Consider the following 20,609-nt stretch of genomic DNA (forward strand, 5'->3'; position numbering starts at 1 on the left):
TTGTTACTCCTGTATAAATTTACTTACCATATGAATTACAGCAGTTTAGCGGGAACGGAAGAAGTTATCGTTAAATAAAAATACCGAATATTTTACGATTTAATGAACTGTGTGTACTACACTTCGAATTTATAGCAAATATATATAATATATATATATATATATAATTATATAAAGTAACAAAATATGTGTATATATATTGCCCGATGCTAATTTGATTTACTTTACCCATTTTGGTTGTTTGATTAGGTATATGTAATTTTTAAAATCAAACACACGTAAACAATCGAAAAAGTTAAAACATAAAAATTACGTTTATGCTAACAAATAAATAAAGCGGGAAAACAGTCGTAAAAAAAGAGATTTGCGGCGCAATTTCCCACGAACAATTCATTTTTGTTGGGGCATCAGCTTCCAGGGTGGTAAACTTGACAAAATAAATAAACTCGAGCAAACCGGGGATCGATCGTCATGGTACTTCGTCGAGATTACATATTTTTTACCTATACATCCATTGAACTACCGTATTCGGGTAGTTTAATATGGTTACCCGATTGGAACGTTTGACCGGTAAATTACACTGCCGCTCGGCATACTTTGCTTTCCTTAAGCACAAAAAAAAAGTTTCGATTTGCACCTCTAATTTACACTGTACAACGATAATATTTGTAAATATCTAAATCGACACGGATTTTCTATAAAACTCTACTCAAGGAACTGTAACAATTACGTCATTAGCATTATAGGGCCCTCATCGACAGGTACCCCTAAATTAACAACCGAGATGAATATTTGTTTCCTGTTTTTTTTTTGACATTTTTGCAATATCTCATCATCTCATCAAATTTGGATGGCCATTTTTTTTTTCAAACTTCAAGTGGCCAGATTGTTAACGTTTTAATTTTGGGTCTGTTGCGCTGTTTTTATTTTTGCACAAATCTCAATATGAAATTTTTTGACGATTTCCATATCAGGGAAGACATAACAATGAAATAATATTATAACAAAAACCGTAAGCTGAAGAGACACGTATTTTAAGGATTAGGCAAACAGTCTGAAACAAGACGATATTTGTTAAACAGAAAAAAACTTCGGCCTAACTTTAAAAAACAAAACAAAACGCCCTCGAAATTTGAAAGATCAAATCTTTTTTTTTCAGCTCCGACACTCGATATATTTATAAATATAGACTTATTGGGTTATTCACTCAGGCGGTTCTTTAAAATTTAGATTCATGTGAGGTTGTTAATACATTGTCACATCACATTCTCACCCTGTATATATTCCCATTTTCTATGCATATTATGTTTTATTTTAAATATAGTTTCCGATTTCCTATCTCTTTTGGTTTTTGCATAATAACTTATTAAAAGTTTGACGTCAAAAGTTGGAACTATGTTTCGTAACTGTCATTGTTAAAGGCTGAACAAGTGTGTTTTTTTTTAAGGCCAACAATTGTGAAGGTGACCTAAAGTAACATTACTCAACATTTTCTAAAATGAAATTTGTGCCCAAATAACAACCGGCAAACTTTCAGTGAGCGATTTGCGCGAGCAACCCTGTAGATTATAGAATATGTACACGAAAACGAATTACGCTTGAACGCAGACGACAAAAAAAGCATAGCCTAAATCTCGTTAAAACCTAAACTAACGGCTAAATTTACGCGACATAAAACATATTATAAAAAGGAATCGGCAACGATCGATAAAATTTCATCAATAAATAATTTGAAACCGGGTCAGCTTCGAACAGAAACGAAAAACCGAGCGCATCCCGCGCACTCATCCCTATATACACTAAGCCGCACCCCCCGCCACCCCGTTCCAAAATTTGCCACTAGAGGGAGAAATAGACGGTGTTATTCGCCCCCTGGACAATTTGTCAGTCGCTTATTATCCGTCGGTACTTCTTGCTAGGCGGATGCACCTCGTCGTCCTCGTCGAACGTCTCGTACGCATACTCGGGCAAAAACTTTTCCAATTGCTCGTCGAAGAACTTCTCGAGCGTCTTCGCATCGCTGTACACCTGCGAGTCGACCTGCAAAAAACGCGGGCGATTCCAAGTTTACAGAGAACATGTAATATCCAATGGCATATTCAACTTTATGGGTTCAGTTATGCAACCTACTAAATGGGAATTTTCCGCTGTTGCTAACAAATAAAAGCGTTTTATCCAGCGACAGGCTTTTAGTGGAATGAAATTCCTTTCAGCACACAATCAATCAATTACCAACGGAAGCCAACAACAGGAAACAAACCATGAAATTCTAGATCGAATGGAATCTCGAAGGAAATATAATAACATAAACCTCGACAAATACAAAGAAGCCCAAACCATTATCCAAAAATCAGACACGCAAAAGAAAAATGGATGAATTACCCGTGCAAGGAACTAGAATAACCCATTATTTTATAAACAATAATATCATTCCGACTGTGCAGTGCCATTAACTAATGTTGTTGAGGTTATGATCAGTGCGTGTGACAAAAATGGTCAGCACAATGGCGCTTTTAGATTTTTCAAACTCATTTTCACACCAGTGATCACAGTTTCCTTATAAGTAAGTTTTGTAGTTTCTCATCGGCATAGTGTAGTTTAATTATGCCCCAATAATACATATTCCGATCAGGTTGCTTCGATCTCTGGGGTCCCACAATGCTCCATTTTAGGGTCATTGCTCTTTTTAGTTTATACTGCTAACATTTTGCACAGTTCTGTGCAGTAGGGCACAAGCATTTGCCGATGACATGCAGCTCTATAGTTGTTTTGATGCCGATGACTGTATGGAGTCTAATATAAATCGCTACTTACGTATTATAAGTGACCTTTCTAGTGGTCACAACCTCAAATTAAACCCGACCAAATCATTATCGGAAGTAAAAACAAAACTACGGCTTTAGTCTTAACATTAACATTAGTTAATGACACTAAAGTAAAATTTGTGACTACTGCAAAGAATCTGGCGGTTGTATTGGATAACTGCTCACTAAAAATGCAAAAGTTTGAGAAGAAACTTATGTGAGTCACTTGTCACTTTAATTATTGTGATTTTGTCTACGGTTTTTGCTTGGATCCTGTCTCTTGTTTGCCTATGGGATTCGAAAATTGCATCATACTTCTCATTTTTATAGCGATATAAAGTGAGTGAGAATGGATATTCGTAAAGATTTATGTTTTAGTTGTTTTTTAATTAAGATTATTAATGAACTCCTTGCTCCCTCTATTGGTGAGCGATTAATATTTCGTTATAAATATTAGAAGTACTATTAAAGTTACAACGCCCTACCATTGAACCATTTGTGCCGTTCTTTTTCGTATAACAGTGAGTTGTTACAATTCAAAACCCAAACACTGTTTAAGTTTCAATGTTAAAACTTTCAAATACGCATATAAATAAATTATTTTAAATTTGGTTTAAGCTAACAATAACATCAATATCAACTTTTGAGACAGATAATGGAAGGAAAGACAGAGAGCCGGAGGGGTCCCGGAAAACTAAGATGTTCATGACTTAGAATATAAGAGGGTGGATAAGATTAGACACATGCATCCCACTGAGAAAGGCAAAAAATAGAGAAGATTGCTGCCATTGTCGCCAATCTTCAGTAATGAAGAAAGCACCTAAATAAGGCTTTTTGTGACCATAAATAATGAAATGAACTTGTGAACAGAGTTGTGGGCGTTTCACAGAGTCTGACCTCACAGTATACATATACCGGGTGTTATGGAATTGATGCGAAATATTTTAAGGAATCATTTTCTAATGAGAATTGAGGAGAGTAATGCATATAATTTTTTTGTTAAATCCGCTTTTTCCCAAGTTAGGGAGAAATTTTGATAATATGAAATTTTTTCGTTATCAATAAAGGTGACTTAATATGATTCAGCTTAGTTGTTTTTTTTAAACAAATATAACCGATCTGTGAATGATTCTTCACACGATTCTTAAGTTGCATAAATTAATTTTAAAAGTATATTTCATTAATAAGCATATTAATAACAACAAATCCTGATTCTTATTAAATACTTTATATATGCGCGTCCGCTCCGTACTCACTGGATTGAAGGTGTAGGCGTTCTTAAACATCAGGCGCACGTCTCGCACCAGCTCTTCGGTGTGCCTGTACCGCCCTTCCGCGTTCCAGTTCAGCTTCTGCCTGATGGTGTCGAGCGCTATTGGTTTCTTAATAATCGAATGGTACTCGACGTTCTTAAAAAATAAACAAGTGTTATAAACGGTGCGAGCTCGAAGATGGGCTGACCTTACATCTGCTCCTATAACCTCGCGGAAGGGCAAACTCGTGTCGTACTGGCAGTACAGTTCAAGGACAATCCGTTCCGCGATCTTCTTCTCCTTCAGACTGAGCTCACCCTCCTTCTTCTCGCTCAATATACTCTCCGGTATGTCGGCGAAGTTCATGCACAGTAAACACTGCCAAGTGTCGTTTTCCCTGCAGCGAAGAAAAACAAAAATTTACGGTACCGCTACGCCGGCCGACAGCCTCGACAACTCTTACTCGACACTCAAATTCGGAATGTGACAGTACTGGTGGAACACCTTCGGACACTTGTCGCAACAAACCAGCTCACCACCGTCCATGCACACCGCGCACCAGTCTTCGTTAGGGTCGTCTTTACTCGTGTCCATCAGTTCCGACTTGATCTTGGGGGCAGAGTCGCCGGTCGAACTGTCCACGTGCGGCGAGCCGCCCTTTTGTCTTCCCTCTGCAAGCACCTGGACCCCGTTCGAGTCGAGTTTCGCGATCGTCGCCATCAAGTCTTTCACCGAGTCCTCGCAGAACTTGTCTAGGCTGCGTTCGGTGTCGGAACGTCCCTGCACGTGGTTAGGACTAGGGGTGGTCGGTATGGTCGATGTAACAGCAGCCGGTGTATTTTTGTTCGTCTGCTCGGGCTGCTGACGCAGCGTTATCTTGAAGTTATCGTTAATCGTGGGCATCGACTGGCTGCGGCTATTGCCCGCACTGTTACCGGCTGTAACAACCGTTTCAAGGTCGTTTGGGTATGTCCTTTCTCGAGTCTCTCAACGTTAAGCTTTCGTGACGAAGCGTGAGGTTTTGAACCACGCCCGGACTCGATGGCGGTACCGAACGTTATAACATATATTTGGAGGAAATTGAATTTTCTATAAAAATTTTGACGAACCATTTCCAAGATATTAGGTCTTAAATATTAATAAGTTTTTCATTATTAATTTCCTTTGAAAAATCAATATTGTTCCTTTTTGTATATTGAATTGTTTGTTATTTACAAAACTCCAAAATGAAAACTTATTAAATGTTTAACGCCTAGTCAAATGAAAATTTTTATAGAGAATTTAATTTCAAAAATACTTTCGAATAAATATTTTTAAGTCAATCGTTTGGCTGCTTTAACGCAATAATGAGATCAGGACAAACAAAAATAAAAATAAGAAGGATGGGGCATCAATAATTTGAACTACTCAATGGTTTCAAAAAAATGGCTATAGGGTTGACACGCGACATGATCACCAATTGTCGTTAATCATTTTCGGCAACTAAAATGCGGAAGTAGTTCGCCTTTAATAGACCAATAGTAAAAGAACATGTGAAATAATCAATTCGGACATTTTAACTACTCCAGTTTAATTTTCAGTCGATCCATTACACTCAACGTCCGTGAACATTTGAACTACTCGCCGTAAAGGGGGCTGAAGCAACCTTACTAAAAAAATAAACAACCCTTAAAAACCCACCATTGCTCTGCTGGGGCGTGTGCCACTTGGCCCCAACCCCACCCGGCGGGTACTGTCCCTGGGGTCTTTGTTGCTGTTGATGTTGCTGCTGTTGCATAATCATCCGCGCCTGACTTCCCTGCGCCTGCATGATCATCCTCATTGGGCCCTGCTGTTGTGGGCCAAACCTGATTGGCTGCTGGCTTGGGTACCGGTTCTGGTACTGCTGCGCCACGTGCGGCTGGACCGCCTGGTACTGGGCCGGACCTGTCTGTATGTAAATTGCGTTGTTGTTGTTGCTACTGCTGTTGTTAGTGGTGTTGGTGTTGCCGTTAGTCGGTTGCAGCAGGTGGCGCAAGTTGCTGCGGTCCTGCATCATGCCCTGGGGATGAGTCGACGATGACACCTGTTGCTGCTGTTGGTTCAGACCCATTGAGTTCGTCGGCATGCGAGGCATGATCGCCCTCGCCATCGGGGCCCTTTGGATTCGGCTCATGGTCAGCTGCTGGGCTAACGATATGGGAATGGCCTGAGGGATGTTGTTCATCGACGGTGGACCCATGTTCGGCATACGACTACCTGAACCTTGAAATTATATACCATGTTCGTTACCGAAAGGGATAAAGGAGAGAGAGAGAGAGAGACACAGAGAGAAAAGGAAAGTGGGAAAGAAATTTTCCTGTTTAATTAAAATAAATGTCATCAGTTATGTCTACAATGGTGAGAATTTCAATGAGTGATAAACATTTATACCATATATAAGACAACATACATACAACATAAAATCAATAAAAACTGTAAAAAATACATTTATGAAATTTTTGATTGTTTTATTGGTCAGTTTTTGTAACAATAAATATACATAATTGCATTCGTTTATAATCTTTATTGCAGCATCTGCCGGATATGAAACATGGTTTCTGTAAGATTATGTAGTTATGGAACATACAGATGCTTACAACACGTACGCGTTAGAATTTTGGTAAGGGCACCGACGTCGTATATCTTTTGGCGCATTTCTTCTTAATTTTTGTAATATACCATATTCCATACCATATACTCCTACTGAAATAACTATTAATATTATCATTATTATTGAATTTTTTGTTCAGCATATTAGAAATATTAAAAAACCTCAAAAATTATGCAATCTTAACTTCTATGCCCGGAGGTCATAGAAGTTAGGTTTTTCCCCTATTATTATCATACAGTTTTTAACACTTTTTAGTGCATCGCCCTTAACATTATTTATAAATTTTATATTATTTAATAATGTCAAACTCACCGAACGGGTGTTGATTCATACTCTGCCCCATCACCTGCATCATGTTCTGGTTCATGTTAGGTGACTGCGACTGGAATGGCTGCCCGTTGGCCTGGAATTGACTGTAAGGGGGCGGATTTGGCAACCGGGCCACTTGCTGTGGCTGCTGGCTCTGCTGATATCCAGGCGACAGCTGCTGGTGCAACGGGCTCATGGGCGACTGCTGCTGCGGAGGCCGCATCTGTTGACCTGGACTGGGAGAACTGTTGGGCGGGAGGCACGCGGGCGACGTCGACTGAGACGGATAAATCCGTCCGTCGACCACGATCTGACCAATGGTTGACATGACTGGACGCGAGAAAAGAAAAGACGGGTTAGCCACGCGGCAGGGAGGCAACAAACGGTCCTACCACGACACAAATCTCTAGCTATTTACCTGCGGAGAGGCCTAAAGCGGCAAGCATGACGAACGTGTGGGAACAAAATTCGCATTATTCGCTAACCTGAAGCACACGCAAATCTCACCTTTAATCAGGTCCGGCACTTTGTCCAATGCGAGATGGATCCTCACCGGGATTTCTGGGTTCGGGATGTCAGCCCGCTTGCACTTGATCCGTTTCAGATGCTCCGTCACCTGTTTCTTACTGTAAAGCAGCGCCATGTCGCTGCCCGTGTCGAGCGCATGCTGCGTAAAGTCGATGCAGTGATCCGTCATTTTGGACAGCTGCTGGAGCGCCAGCTTCTTCTCTTGGAGCGTTTTCTGCTTCGAGTCGCACACCTCCGTTAGTTTCGCCACCAACTGCTTCCCGCGAACGTTTATCGTGTTGGTTAACCTGCAACGAGCGAGCGATTCGAAAATGACACCCGCGCAGCTCGCAGTCGCCGCCGGTACTCACTTGACCACCAGCTGCGTTATTTCCTTAACGAGCGATTGCTTCTTTTCCGTGATCAGGTTCTGCCGATCGTCGATCACTTTCATCGCGCTCGTCAGCAGCGCCCTCTTGTATCTGCACGATCGATGATGGTTATATGGAGCGCGGTCTCGAAATTTTCCAAAATACCACGAAAACATTTACGCGGGATGTGTAAAAATTAAAATTAAACAATTTATTGGGTCGATAAATTTATTTTTTCTTTTTCGTTAGCGTCCATGCGGCCTTGCGTCAGCGATATAGAAATGAAACTGCGCGATAAGTCGACAAGGCTAAACATTTATTTCGTCGAGATTCTAATCACCAAATTCTAGCTAAAACTGAGATTCAAGAATATTTATGTTACACAACTGTTTAAAAGTGCTATTTAATACTTCATAAGTATTTGCTGCCTATTTTTTGAGTCCTTCGTTTCTTGTGCTAAATTTTACAGCCGATATGGACACACTCACTATATTTAACTAGTATATTTGCTTTTTTGCCTAACTATTCCACATTTTGACTTGACTTTTTGAGTGGTCACAACCATTTTTAATTTTAACAGATTCCATTTATTGAATTGTTTTGTTATTATTGTTTATTGATCAGACGTTGTAATATGCCAAAAAACTTTGTAAAAAGAAAGACGTGACTAATGATAACGCCCTCCGGGGTTGTGGGTCCTCTTAATAGACTCGAAACAATTTTTTACGGTAAATTATTTAACTAAAACACGACAAAAAACGGCTTTTGCACGCTCGTTTGAGCTGCCCCATTAAAAAAAAAAATCTCACCCCACATCTTTCAGCATGTCCGCGATGTATTTTTTCGCTTCCGACGCGATCTCGTTGGTAAACTTGTACTTGTGCTCGCGATGCTCGATCAGCTGACAGTCTCTGCAGGTGAGCTTGTCGCAAGTCTCGCAGAAGAGCGACAGTTTCTCGTGGGGATGGTTGACGCAAAATAAATTCGTCGAAGAACCGCTCGAGACGGCGTTGAGCTCGTTCATCGCCTCGTCTTTCGACTTTATCGTGTGATCTTTCGTTATTTTCAACCTGGAAAAATAGGCTGTTAGCCACACTACGCAGTACATCCCCACCTCGCCGCATTACCTTTGGTGGGCTTGCACGCAATTGTCGCATATAAATTCGGAACAATCGGTGCAATAACTAGTCGCCAGGGCCTCATCGCTGCAACTGCTGCACTTCAGATCGTTTGCTTTCGAGGTGTTGGTCTCATCGTTATTAGACAGTTCCATTAAGAACTGATTTTCGATTATGCGAGATGCGTCGCACGCTATGTTGCAAAGCGTACATAATATTTGATTTCCTAAAAGTTTTATCTGTTATGAGGATTCATTTATTGGCGATCAAAAAAAATTACTCTCATTACATAGAAGAAGTAATGTAAAAATGAAACTCCACAAACTCCAGACATATACCAATTTGAGGAAAGTTATGGTTACGTTGCGTCAATTTATAACTAGTATATATCTAAGATATACAAACGACCTTTCAATACCAATGCGCACGACCCCATTATTAGAAAGATATTTTTCTTATAGCTTTTATTAAATTTAATAATACTAGTTTGGGCAAGGAATTATAAAAAACCTAGAACAAGTTATACAAATTAATTTAAGAGAAAATAAATAAAAATAATAAATAACATAAAGGTTTTGTGTACAGACACTTCAAGTCTTTGAAAAATAAAAAATTACAGAAAAAATAAAAGAATCGAATAGTAAAAAAATAAACATCTTTATAATTTTTGACACAGAATAGCATATATATTTTGTAGGCTATAATTGACTTACAAATTCTCATTTCAAAGGCGACGTCTAATTACAAAATTGGAACTCTTATTCAATAAATATAATTGAACCCTTTATTTCCAAAAACTGTCATTTTTGGAATTTTTTCAATTTCAATATGACTAAATTATTTTTTTATTGAACCACTTTTTAAAGTTTTTTTTTAATCGCGAAAAAACATTATTGCTACTTTTACCATACCCTTAACAAAATCTGGGTCACCTAAACAAATACTAGTATTGCAAGCATTATAAATTATTATTATTTTTATTAAAATAAAAATTGGATCAAACAAATATAAACATAAATATAAAATATAAATATATAGTTTTTCAGAATGTTGACCAAACTTTGTGGGCATATAGTTAATGCCATTGGAAATATATTTGATTAATAGACTTGCACACTGTACACTGCTTTTGTATTATTGGTAGTGTTGGGGCTGGTCAACTGACTAGTCCGTTTCAAGCAAAATGTTTTAAATAACATCTTGCAATTGTAGAGTGTTATCTATATTTATTTAATTATAATATAATTTTATAAATTATTACGCATTTGTGATGTTCCATTCACTTATAATTCTCTTCAAGGAATACCTAAATAAGATATTTAGAGACTCAGAGATTCCAAATAAAAATATCCGCTCTATTTAGTTCTCAGAATGATCCGACGGCGATGTATGGCACAGTATAAATAAAAATAAACAAATAAATTGAAATTTCATTGTTTTTTTAAATTTTTTCTGTCAATTGACACCAAAAAAATTTGACGGGTCAATTCCACAACTCTAATTATTGGCAATATAACAACTCATTATTTCGGTAATATTTGTGACTATAATAATGACTTCATTAGAACAATGAAACCTTACAGGTCAAAAACCCAAAAAAAAATTATTGAATGTAATAGATAGGAGGTAAACCGATGAGACTATTGCATTAGATTATAAAGCAGTTATATTTTCTGCCACAATTTTTAAAAGTTACCTAAGTCCACTATCCACTTTGGTAAATTCTTCAAAATCTTAGAGTGGCAATAACATAAAAAATCGAGAACCTTTAGGGCACTGTTCTATTAATAAAATATGTTAGCAACTGGCCTATCCTTAGGCCCACCACAGGTCTGGTCAACCATCTGACAAACACCAGTCTGAATTAAAAACAATCCAAAACACTAAATACCTGATGCTGAAGATTCATTTTGCTCATAAAGCTTATTGTTGACGCAACTGGCGCACGCATTGTGTAAACATTCGAGCAGTTTGGGGTTGTCTGAAGCACCCAAAACGCGATCGCAGTATATGCACTTAAAGGTATAGGTCTCGCCGGTCGTGGGACTTTCGACGTGCATCTCCTCATGTGAGTTGGCGAAACAACTCTCTTTGTCCGTTTGCTTTTGGGGCTCGCCTTGATCATCGTTATGTTCACTTGAATCGCTGTTATTTTGCGCCTCGCTGCCCATCAACTGGTCCATCAGATCTTGGTGCATGGTGTCACTTTCGTGGCCGAAAGCGCCATCGGACAAATTACGCTCATCAGAATTTAGGTCGCTCAGCAGATTGGGGTCGCTCAGGAAAACTTTTGAATCGGCCATGACAACACTAATGTATCATTTAAAGCGGACTCGAGTTTACCGCATAACAAAAAGCCTCGCAATAACTACACCAGAACGTGTTCCTTTAACGCCACGCCATACATTGCGACCGCAACGAACGTGTACTTTTCAAATGTGTGGATACTTTCCCACATTTAATTTTTAATGAGATTGACAACTTTTCGCAGACGCCTTCGTCAAATCCAGAACTGTATTCTCTTTGGTTACAAAACGTGAAAAGTCACTAAAATCTCTTTACCACAGATCGGTGGAGTTAGATGCAAAGAATAGAAAAATGAAACACAATTTAACATGCCAATTAAACTTTAAGACTTGTAATACCCAAGTCTCGGCGTTGAAATGAATATATGTATCCCGTCTTTAAAAGGTCTCTTCAAAAAACTTTAAAGCAGTTTACTACGGTTTAAAACGACATATTAATAAGAATTTAAAAAACAAAATGTATGGATGTTTTCTATTTTAATCATGTGTGTTAATAGCATGTTTTTCATTAAGTGCTAAATAACTCAATAAATACCTCCGAGTACACAAAACAATGCACCCGTTATAATAATTTCTTTTGCTGCAAACTACTAATTAGATAGTTAAATATTTATTGAGACATTCGCATTTATACGTCATCTACTCTTTAATTATTTCTTTACAGAATCGATCAGGACAACGGAAAGTAAAATAGAATTATTTTTTATTAATATCCTAAATTCGTTACACCTCAATTTTAGTTATTTTTTTCTACGGTAAGTTGCGTTTTAAAAAATAAAACCATCTTATCAGTTACAGAAATAATTTGTTTTAAAAAAACACTTGTAGCTTTCTTAGCATATCCTAGCTTTCAGAAATTACGTGAGAACTTTGTACGTCTCGCTTCCCAACCTTTGGAACATAATTTGACATTTGACACATCGAAAACAAATAAAATTGACAGTTGAGACACAAAAACGAAATAAACCTTGAGGTCGTAGACATGAATAAATAGAATTTATTGAACTTAAATCGGTCGTACATACATCATCAGTTCACAACATGATGGAAATCGAAATCGAAGAAAATTGCGCGCAATCAAACGACCAAACCCCCGAAAAGAAAGCCGTGAACGAACTGAAAGATATGTGCCTGGACAATGCGCAATATTTTTCGAAAGACAGCAGCGAAAACGGTCAAAGATTATACAATTCGTTCCTGACTCTCATCGACGCGTTGGATTTAATATGGCCTAAAGTGTGCAGCATTAAAATTCGCGTAACCGAGTTCGATATCGACGAAACTACCCCCGGCAACGGATATCGAAGTTTCATCAACGTTTTCAACATGTCAGTTACGTATGCGTCGGGGCTGATTCGTAACGTCACGTCGCAAAGATCTAGCGCTTCATTTGAGAAAACCTTACCTACCAAGTACGCGTTGGCGGCCCAAAAGTGGAGTGTTATTATAACCGTATAATTTTAGAGATATTGAAACATGCTCGCATTTAATATCCAGCCTGGATACATGCTTCGGACATTTGCAAACGATGATGTCGTGGATGTCGGACGGGAATTTGTTTCCCGAGCACAAATCGATGGACGAAATGATTTCCGTTTGCCGGGGTATTAATCAGTATTGCTTTTACGGGAGGTGCGTCGGTTTTCAAGTAACGGTCCCCGATAGTTGTTTCTTTATGAAGGGAGTTGATGATTTACTTTCCAGTTTTGCCAATCCTTGAGGGCTATATTGCAATTCGTCTCCCTCTCTATGGCGATCTTTTCCGAAGCCTATTATACTCAGGGTAAACTCAACCAAAAATTGACCTCTATTTTGACAATCCACAATTCTGATTTTCACGTGGAAACTTAACAGTAAGACTTGCAAGTCTACTTTGCATCAACTTTGTGCAAAAGCATGAATTATGGTGCATAAACCATTATTGGAACAGTCAAACAAGGAGTATGTAACATCACATGGTCCCCTGGCTGCTGCATGTGCTTGTCATTTTTGTATTCCGGCGGCAAGTTGAAACGTGAAAGTCGAGATCAGTGCAATGAATCCGATTGGTTCTCAGAAAGTATGTACAGGGTCTTTTGTAATTTTTTTTTTTCAAAGAAACTCGCAGGCTAATGTAATACTATTTATTCCTCCGGCGTTGGTTGTTGTTGAATCGAACTTGCTAATGTTTTGCCGATCATCATGATGACTTTTTTAGAGCCTGAGTGAAAGTATTTTAGTGTCAGTTTCAGTGAAGCTCTGAAGAAGCCAACATGATGAATGGTGAAACGTCAGCAAGTTTGATTCAACAACAACTGACCCAGGAGGAATCCAGAAGTTTTGGGTCGATTTTAATGAACACTTCAAATTAAAGTATTTCCTAAAGGTTGTTACAAAAATTAAATCAAGTTCTAATAATATCTGTGACATTTTAATGAAATTCGTTATGCAGGTACTACACATTAGAAGGAATGTTTTCATGTACGGCATTTTTTTTTATTGCTACGAGGGGCGAGCTTAGTCTGACATGCATATTTGGGCAGGTATTGTTACTCCACCCATATCTCTTGAAATGAAAATCCACTCTCTTTAAAACATTTTCGTTTTTTGCTTTGAACCTTAATAAAACCACCCGGATATTTCACCTCCAAAGAATGCAACTTTTACCATAGTAATACTAATGGAGATTGTCTTGCTCTCCCTAAATGATATAAATGGGAGAATGGGGTTTTCTTGTTTTTTATGATTTACATATTATTTGATTTGATTATCATACATTGTTTCCTTTAAACACCGGCAATAAATGAAATTTATAATAATCTAACTTCTTAACTTGCCAAAAAAGTGCATAAAAATTGATGTACTTGGAAATTCAAAATATTTAAGTCTTCTAACTTTTAAAAAAGATGTATTAGGCAGAAAATAGCAGTATGTATCTAATCCTCATCACTACCCGTCTTCTAAAAAAAAAATTCACCTCACTCAAGTCATTACCGTGATGTGGACGTCTAATGGGAATTTGTTTCCCGAACACGAGAGCCAATCGGAAACTGACGTTTGACAAAATGAGTTAGACGTAGGCTTAAATTCAGGTTCTTTATTCGCGAAAGCGAAGAATTCGGTGGTGACTGCCGTGAAGTATATCTTGGATCCAGAGTTGCGCGCTAGACGAATCGTAAACATTTCTGAGAACGCCGACGTGGACTTTTGCAAATCGTTCTGGTTCTTGTCGGAGTGCACGCCGATGAACGGATTGCCTTCGGTAGTCGGAGTCGACGTTTGTCAGGCCATCAGCCTCACACCCCAGCCGTTCGCCCTCGAAATTGACGACCGAATCATCGAAGTTCCCGTCCCGAGCTCTTATTTAGGTGGGTGGGCTGCTATGACATTTTTATACAGAAGTAAATGTTCTTCTGCGCATGTCCTTAAATTTCACAGACTAACTCGTATTTTCCGCAATTTTACTGTCTGTCGCCGCACGTTTCGTTTTTGTCGATGAAAATTGAATAGGAAAAAATGTCACATTCAAATTAAAAACTGTCGAGTTTTGAAATGACAGATTTTATTGGTTATTGTTTTCAACTTTTGTTTTATCATACATCAAAAATTTGTTTAATTCCATAAGCATCGAAGCTCTATCAAATGGGACACCATAGCTTCAATTAATTTTTTTTCATTACATTATGTCTTAATATCGAGATAGGGCTGGTCAAAACAAGTGGTTTGCCTAAGAGAATGGTGAAAAGTGCATTTTCAAAAATGGGACATCCTGTATATTATCAAGAGCAAATTAAATTCTCTTTCGAATGATTCACATTTGGTTTCTTAAATAAAAGCAAGTTTCTCTGAAATCTTTGAAAAAAATCATATTAAATTATGTTAAATAATTCATTTTCCGCTTAACCGTTGAATAACGATTGACTCATTATTGTCTGTGGTGAAAATTTCGTCGATGAAATCGGTTCAAAATGGAAGGAAACCAGTGAAAAACTATTAGGTACTTAAAATAAATATAACGCACAGAAAAATGAACCCAATTTTTACATTAGGTGTTAGAAGCACTTTAACATCCATTCAAGTGGACTGATGGTAATGCTTCTTTATCTCGGATGCATCTACTTGTTCAAAGCATCGTACAATCCAATGACGTAACTCTTCCTCCATCGGTGTCAAATACACTTTAACTTTGAGGTAAAAATTTAATGGCGTGAGATCGGGCGATCTTGCTGACCAAACGTCTAAACCAATGGTCATTAAATAATTCGTTTAATTCTTGTGAGATCTATTCAGTGCAGTGAGCCGGTGCCCCATTTAGTTATCCAGTGGTCAGAAGTTGAAGGCTGAGATTCTCAAGAAAATGATTTCCCACTCTTCTTGATATTTTGCAGCATTCAATGGTTAATCGTAAATTAAAAAACTAAAAAATTAAGAAAATAATTATTTTATCGACAGAGCATCGCCGCTTGTGGAATTAAACAAATTTTCCGAACAATCCAATTTACCGTTCGCCGTAAATTTCTAAGGCACCATCAACCGTGAAACACCCCCTATATCTGGTAAAATTGCATAACCTGCTGTTTCATTCCGTATTTGTTCCATTTCGATCATCCGATATTTTGGGATTGTGAAGGAATTCTTTTGATAGATTTTAAAGAAACTAATACCACTGTCAATGGTAAATATTATTCAACAATATTACGCGTTATCAAAACTTTTTCCATTCACTTCAGGTTAAAAATCGATTTTTTTTATTATAGTTTTTCTGGAGAAAAATCTCACAAATTTGCAGTTACGTGATGATTAATAGCGTCTCGGTTTAATAAGGTCCCAAACCCGTGCACCTGCGCCTCATAAGTTACAAGTTGCGGAGGGGCATGTTGGGGAGCAAAAACAAGGCACCGTCGGAACCGCCGGCGGACGGACTGATCGTCCATTGTCACGGGGGCGGGTTCGTGTCTCAATCTTCGAAATCGCACGAGAGTTACCTGAGAGATTGGGCCAAACGATTGAACGTGCCCATAATTAGCGTCGATTACAGTTTGGCGCCCGAGGCCCCGTTCCCCAGAGCCCACGAAGAAATGTTGTACGCTTACTGTTGGATATTGAAGAACCACCACCTCTTGGGAAGTACCGGTAATTGTTTATTTTTTGCTTGTCCCTAGTTCAAAAGCTTGTTTGCGCGTGTCGAGTAGTTCAAATCTACTGGATTCGTTTTGCCCGTTGACTTCAAGTTAAATCTGTGTAAATTTTTATAGTAACCTAATTGTTTAGTAAACTATCGTTAAATTGGGTAGTTTAGGCGATTTGTGCATTCAAAACGGACGAATATGCCAAATATATCTGCCGGGGTTTACCGTGCTTGTTGCAGGCAAACGAATAATCGCCGCGGGCGACTCGGCCGGCGCGAACCTGCTCCTCTCGCTAACCTTGAAGTGTGTTAACGAAAACATCCCGCCGCCTCACGGCGTCTTCGTCGCCTACGTGCCCACCTTGATAAAGTTCGTGCCGTCCCCGTCCCGCCTCCTATGCATGATGGACCCTATGCTGCCGTTCGGGTTCATGATGCGCTGTTTGAAGGCGTACGCATGTCCTATCGGGCAGCCCGAGTTGGGTGGCGGCTACCATTCGGACACTGAAAGCTTCGAGGTAAGTCAGTGCTAGAGAGTTTGGGTCACAACCGGCTCAATATATGAAGGCTATCAGCTGTGTCTCCTCATTTGCTCAGACGCAACATTTTTTTTGTAAACTTTAAGCAAAGCGCTTTGTTTCGGTCAGTGAAGTCCATTTATTGAAATGGAATATGGATTTTGTGAAGTAAATTTTATGCAGAGTGGGAGGAGGCAATCGTTTGTTAATGGATGCTTTATTTTATACGCATAAATACTCTTGAAAAATACATGCTATTATGTTAAACCGTTAGAGAAGTCTTAACTTCTGTATAAATGAGTATTTAAGGAAAATATTGTTTGATCACCAAATAATTTAATTGTGTAAATAATTTCAATAATGGAGGCTATACACATGTAGGCAAGCCCGCGAGCAAGTGCGAAGCGAATTGCGGCCACACACTATTCAGGTAAACGTCGTTAGTTGGAGCTGCTACTGTGGGAAAATGAAGTGGGCCTTCGCACTTCTAAAAATCAGACACAATCTGATTCACTGCGAGCCGCGATTGGAACTGAACGCGCCGTAAGTTTTGACACATACACATTCGCACTTACTCGCGTGTCTCGACCTCTACAGGCCAATCTTAACACTTGCCTGCATGTGTATAGGCCGTTTAAGAATAAAGTAATCAAACGAGAACATCCCATTCTCCCATTTGTTCATAGTGTTCACTTCATTCATGGGTATTTTTTAAACCATTAAAGATACAGGGTCTGTGAAATGGGATAAAAGTTGTTTATAATGCCCAGAAGCTACCAAATTAAGAAATATTTTGAAAAAATCAAATTCTTTGTTTTCAGTATTTCCTTCTCTAAAGAAAAAACTTAAAGTTTGGGTTTCAGTTCGTTTTAAAGAACCTAATGCACAAGAAATACATTAGTAGTAGTCGTATATACATAGTAATTTAAAATTCCAAAGAAACATTTTGAACCCTGCAACTTTTGCATAATATCTTTTTGTAAAACTGCAAATTGTGCAATATTTTTTCAAAAATATTTGTTAGTTCACTTCTCTTTTGGCCGCGTGGAAACGGACTTTGGCCGCAGTTGGCACAGCACAGTCGCAGCGGTACTGGCACAGCACAGTCGCAGCGGTACTTTTTGAATATGTCCTTGCGAACGGTTTCGCACTTGGCCTTGCGGCTAAGTGGAGTATGCTCCATAGAGCGTTGGTAACTTCTTGGTACCTAACGCCAAAGAAATAGATAAATAATAATAGTAAAAGGAAACTCAAAAAGTTAAATGAAGACTAAACAACTTTTGATAACTTTGGTAGCTATTTACACAACTTTCAACCCATTCAACCGAGCCTGTATCTTGAATGGTAAATACTGAAAATACTGAAAAGTGGACCATTGCCATTCCAGTTTAGATCAAGTTCACTGGCTGTGGTGTACTCTCTGATTATGTCACCGCAGCCACTTAAATCCTCTCGCAAAACGCCATAATCATTTACACCATAAAAATTTTCTTCTTTGCCGTCATAAGGAAATATCCGAATCGGATTTGGACGAGCTGCAGGCTCACAAATCGCCAGTGTCTGACGCATCGGACACTCTCACTTACGGCTCACTCACATCCAACCCTGAAGAAGAAATCGATGGCAAAGGGGCGGAGGAAATCGAAAAGAACGAGATATACGCGACGCGTATTGTGCAGGAGTACATTTTGAGCACGAAGGAGGCAGAACCACCGAGGTCTAGTACCGCCGACGACACCTGCACCGAGAGTTCCACGTCGACGATGGAGTCGGTGCAATTGAAAGTTACGGATTTCGTTGCCAACATTAAGGGTCAGTTTACCAAATTCCTAAAGGAATCGGCGGACCGGAAAAAAAAGACGCCGAAGGAGTCGGCGGTCCAGAATGAGCACGAAACCCAGGGGCGGTCGCCGGCACCTCACAAGAAACTATCATCCAGTTTGCTGGAGGAGGTGTGTAACTTCTCCGTGCCTAGGGATCCTTACCTCAGTCCGTACTTGGCGTCCGACGAGGATCTGAATATGTTCCCCACCACCAAGATATTGGTAAGACCCAGGTTACAATGACCTCTAACGACGCTCTGAAAAATCGGGGTATTCCTAAAAGGTCGGGAAAAGTAGGAACTGTTATGTTTTCTCAAAAGATAGAGCCTGCGTTTCAAGATACAGGGGTCAAATATAAAAAGTATAAATCTATAAAAAGTATAGATTTTGACAGAAAAAAAAAGCGTGCTGCTTAATAATTCCTTTTTTTTTTTAAATTAAGCAACCGAAAGTACAAGTTTTTTGGCATCTGGGTTTTTTCGTATTTCTAAATTACAATACTATTGTCACTATTAACCACTTAGACACCTAATTTTGCAACATCATTGTTATTTGAATGTTTTTTTTTTAATTACCTCGATTTGTTTTTGGCGAAAAAAATAACAACTAGATTTGGTAAAAGCTTTTGATACCCCGTATATCGAAAAAGATCGAAGAGATAAGTTAGTACATATTTTTACCATGAAGTCAAATAAAAGGAAGGAGAACGCACTTACACAACCTATTTCAATTTTTTTTTTGACAGCGTTTATTTCGTCACCCTTGTGTCATGTCTTGTCCCTCTCAACATAGTTTGAGGTTAGGTTTTTTTTTCTAGACCGTCGAGCTGGACCCTTGCCTTGACGACTGCGTCATGTTCGCGAAGAGGTTGAAGAGGTTGGGAAAAGACGTGACCTTGGATATTTTGCAAGGTTTACCCCACGGGTTTCTAAACTTTTCATTGGTACGGGGTTTGCGATTAAGGTGCGCATGGGGTCTATTCAAAATGTATCGTTTTTGTAGATTTCGGAAGACGCGCATGCGGGTTCCAAACTGTGCGTGCAGAGAATAAGGGAGCTGCTAGATCCAGAGTCTTCCGTAAACCCGGCAAACCTTACATAACCGCAGTTGTTTGCGGCGGTTGTAGAATAATGTATTTTTATACAGATCGATATTGTTGCTCTCTTTGATTAATAATCTCAAATCGAGAATATACTTATATTTTCGTTAATTAATTATAATTATATTAGTAATTTAAATGGGCCATTCCACAGGAAAAAAGCAAACTTTGTAACGTCACACTTATTTTTTGTTCTGTCATTTGCGCGACCGTATTTAAGGGGATTTCTCAGGTCGTTTTATGAAAAAAAAAGTTCCTATAAACGTAGTTCGGGAATTTCCTAGATACAGCAATATTATCATTTTTTTCGAAATATTTGGGCGGATTTTTAAAAACTCTTGCTTTTATAGTTAACCCTTTTATACCACTTTGCAAGATGCCAGAGAAATATCTAGATAGGATCGAACAATCCACTTATTAGTAAAGCAAGGATGCTAGATTTCTTTAAAAAAAAAATGCATGTGCCCTGCCCACGGAAATTTCGATAAAATAAGAACTAATTCGCTTTTTTTTTAAATAGTCTTCATTTTTTTACATAATACATAATTACGTTTGTTGTTAGAATTCATTGCTTTTTCAAATAAGTACAATGTGATCGCAGGCAGTTTTAAAATCTGAAAGGCCCAGAGTAAAAGTTATTGACGGGACGTGTTTACTGGAACTAAAAGATTTAACTTGACCCCCAGGCAGCAGCATTTATTTGCTGGTTCGTTGCGCAATATTTGTATGATAGACAATAACAGACTGTCAAATAAAAAGCAG

General features: G+C 38.6%; 2 protein-coding genes across 7 annotated transcripts; one reads left to right on the forward strand and one right to left on the reverse strand.

Moving 5' to 3' along the window:
• Positions 1-86: 86 nt before the first annotated feature.
• On the reverse strand, positions 87-11,490 carry LOC132705664 (E3 ubiquitin-protein ligase TRIM33). Of its 2 annotated transcripts, XM_060676419.1 has the most exons (12): positions 10,886-11,490; positions 9,004-9,220; positions 8,686-8,946; positions 7,877-7,987; positions 7,506-7,813; positions 7,417-7,428; positions 7,002-7,328; positions 5,738-6,301; positions 4,521-4,995; positions 4,271-4,454; positions 4,061-4,213; positions 87-2,040 (listed from the first exon to the last, which is right to left on the reverse strand). In XM_060676419.1, the coding sequence occupies exons 1-12, from the start codon at positions 11,295-11,297 to the stop codon at positions 1,885-1,887; spliced, it is 3,180 nt and encodes a 1,059-aa protein (XP_060532402.1). In that variant the 5' UTR covers positions 11,298-11,490; the 3' UTR covers positions 87-1,884. The 2 variants fall into 2 exon arrangements, with proteins under 2 accessions (XP_060532402.1, XP_060532404.1); XM_060676421.1 differs by lacking the exon at positions 7,417-7,428 and having other exon boundaries at positions 10,886-11,488.
• Positions 11,491-11,964: 474 nt separating this feature from the next.
• On the forward strand, positions 11,965-20,583 carry LOC132705665 (hormone-sensitive lipase). Of its 5 annotated transcripts, none has more exons than XM_060676425.1 (10): positions 11,965-12,055; positions 12,155-12,712; positions 12,765-12,948; positions 13,005-13,083; positions 14,360-14,647; positions 16,104-16,412; positions 16,648-16,925; positions 18,434-18,970; positions 19,566-19,691; positions 19,751-20,583. In XM_060676425.1, the coding sequence occupies exons 2-10, from the start codon at positions 12,342-12,344 to the stop codon at positions 19,847-19,849; spliced, it is 2,271 nt and encodes a 756-aa protein (XP_060532408.1). In that variant the 5' UTR covers positions 11,965-12,055; positions 12,155-12,341; the 3' UTR covers positions 19,850-20,583. The 5 variants fall into 5 exon arrangements, with proteins under 5 accessions (XP_060532408.1, XP_060532405.1, XP_060532406.1 ...); XM_060676422.1 differs by having other exon boundaries at positions 11,971-12,055; positions 12,129-12,712; XM_060676423.1 differs by having other exon boundaries at positions 11,980-12,055; positions 12,148-12,712.
• The last annotated feature ends 26 nt before the right edge of the window (positions 20,584-20,609 follow it).

The sequence above is a fragment of the Cylas formicarius genome, unplaced genomic scaffold (genome assembly GCF_029955315.1).
Source record: "Cylas formicarius isolate icCylForm1 unplaced genomic scaffold, icCylForm1.1 PGA_scaffold_7__23_contigs__length_41026272, whole genome shotgun sequence".
Taxonomy (NCBI): Eukaryota; Metazoa; Arthropoda; class Insecta; order Coleoptera; family Brentidae; genus Cylas; species Cylas formicarius.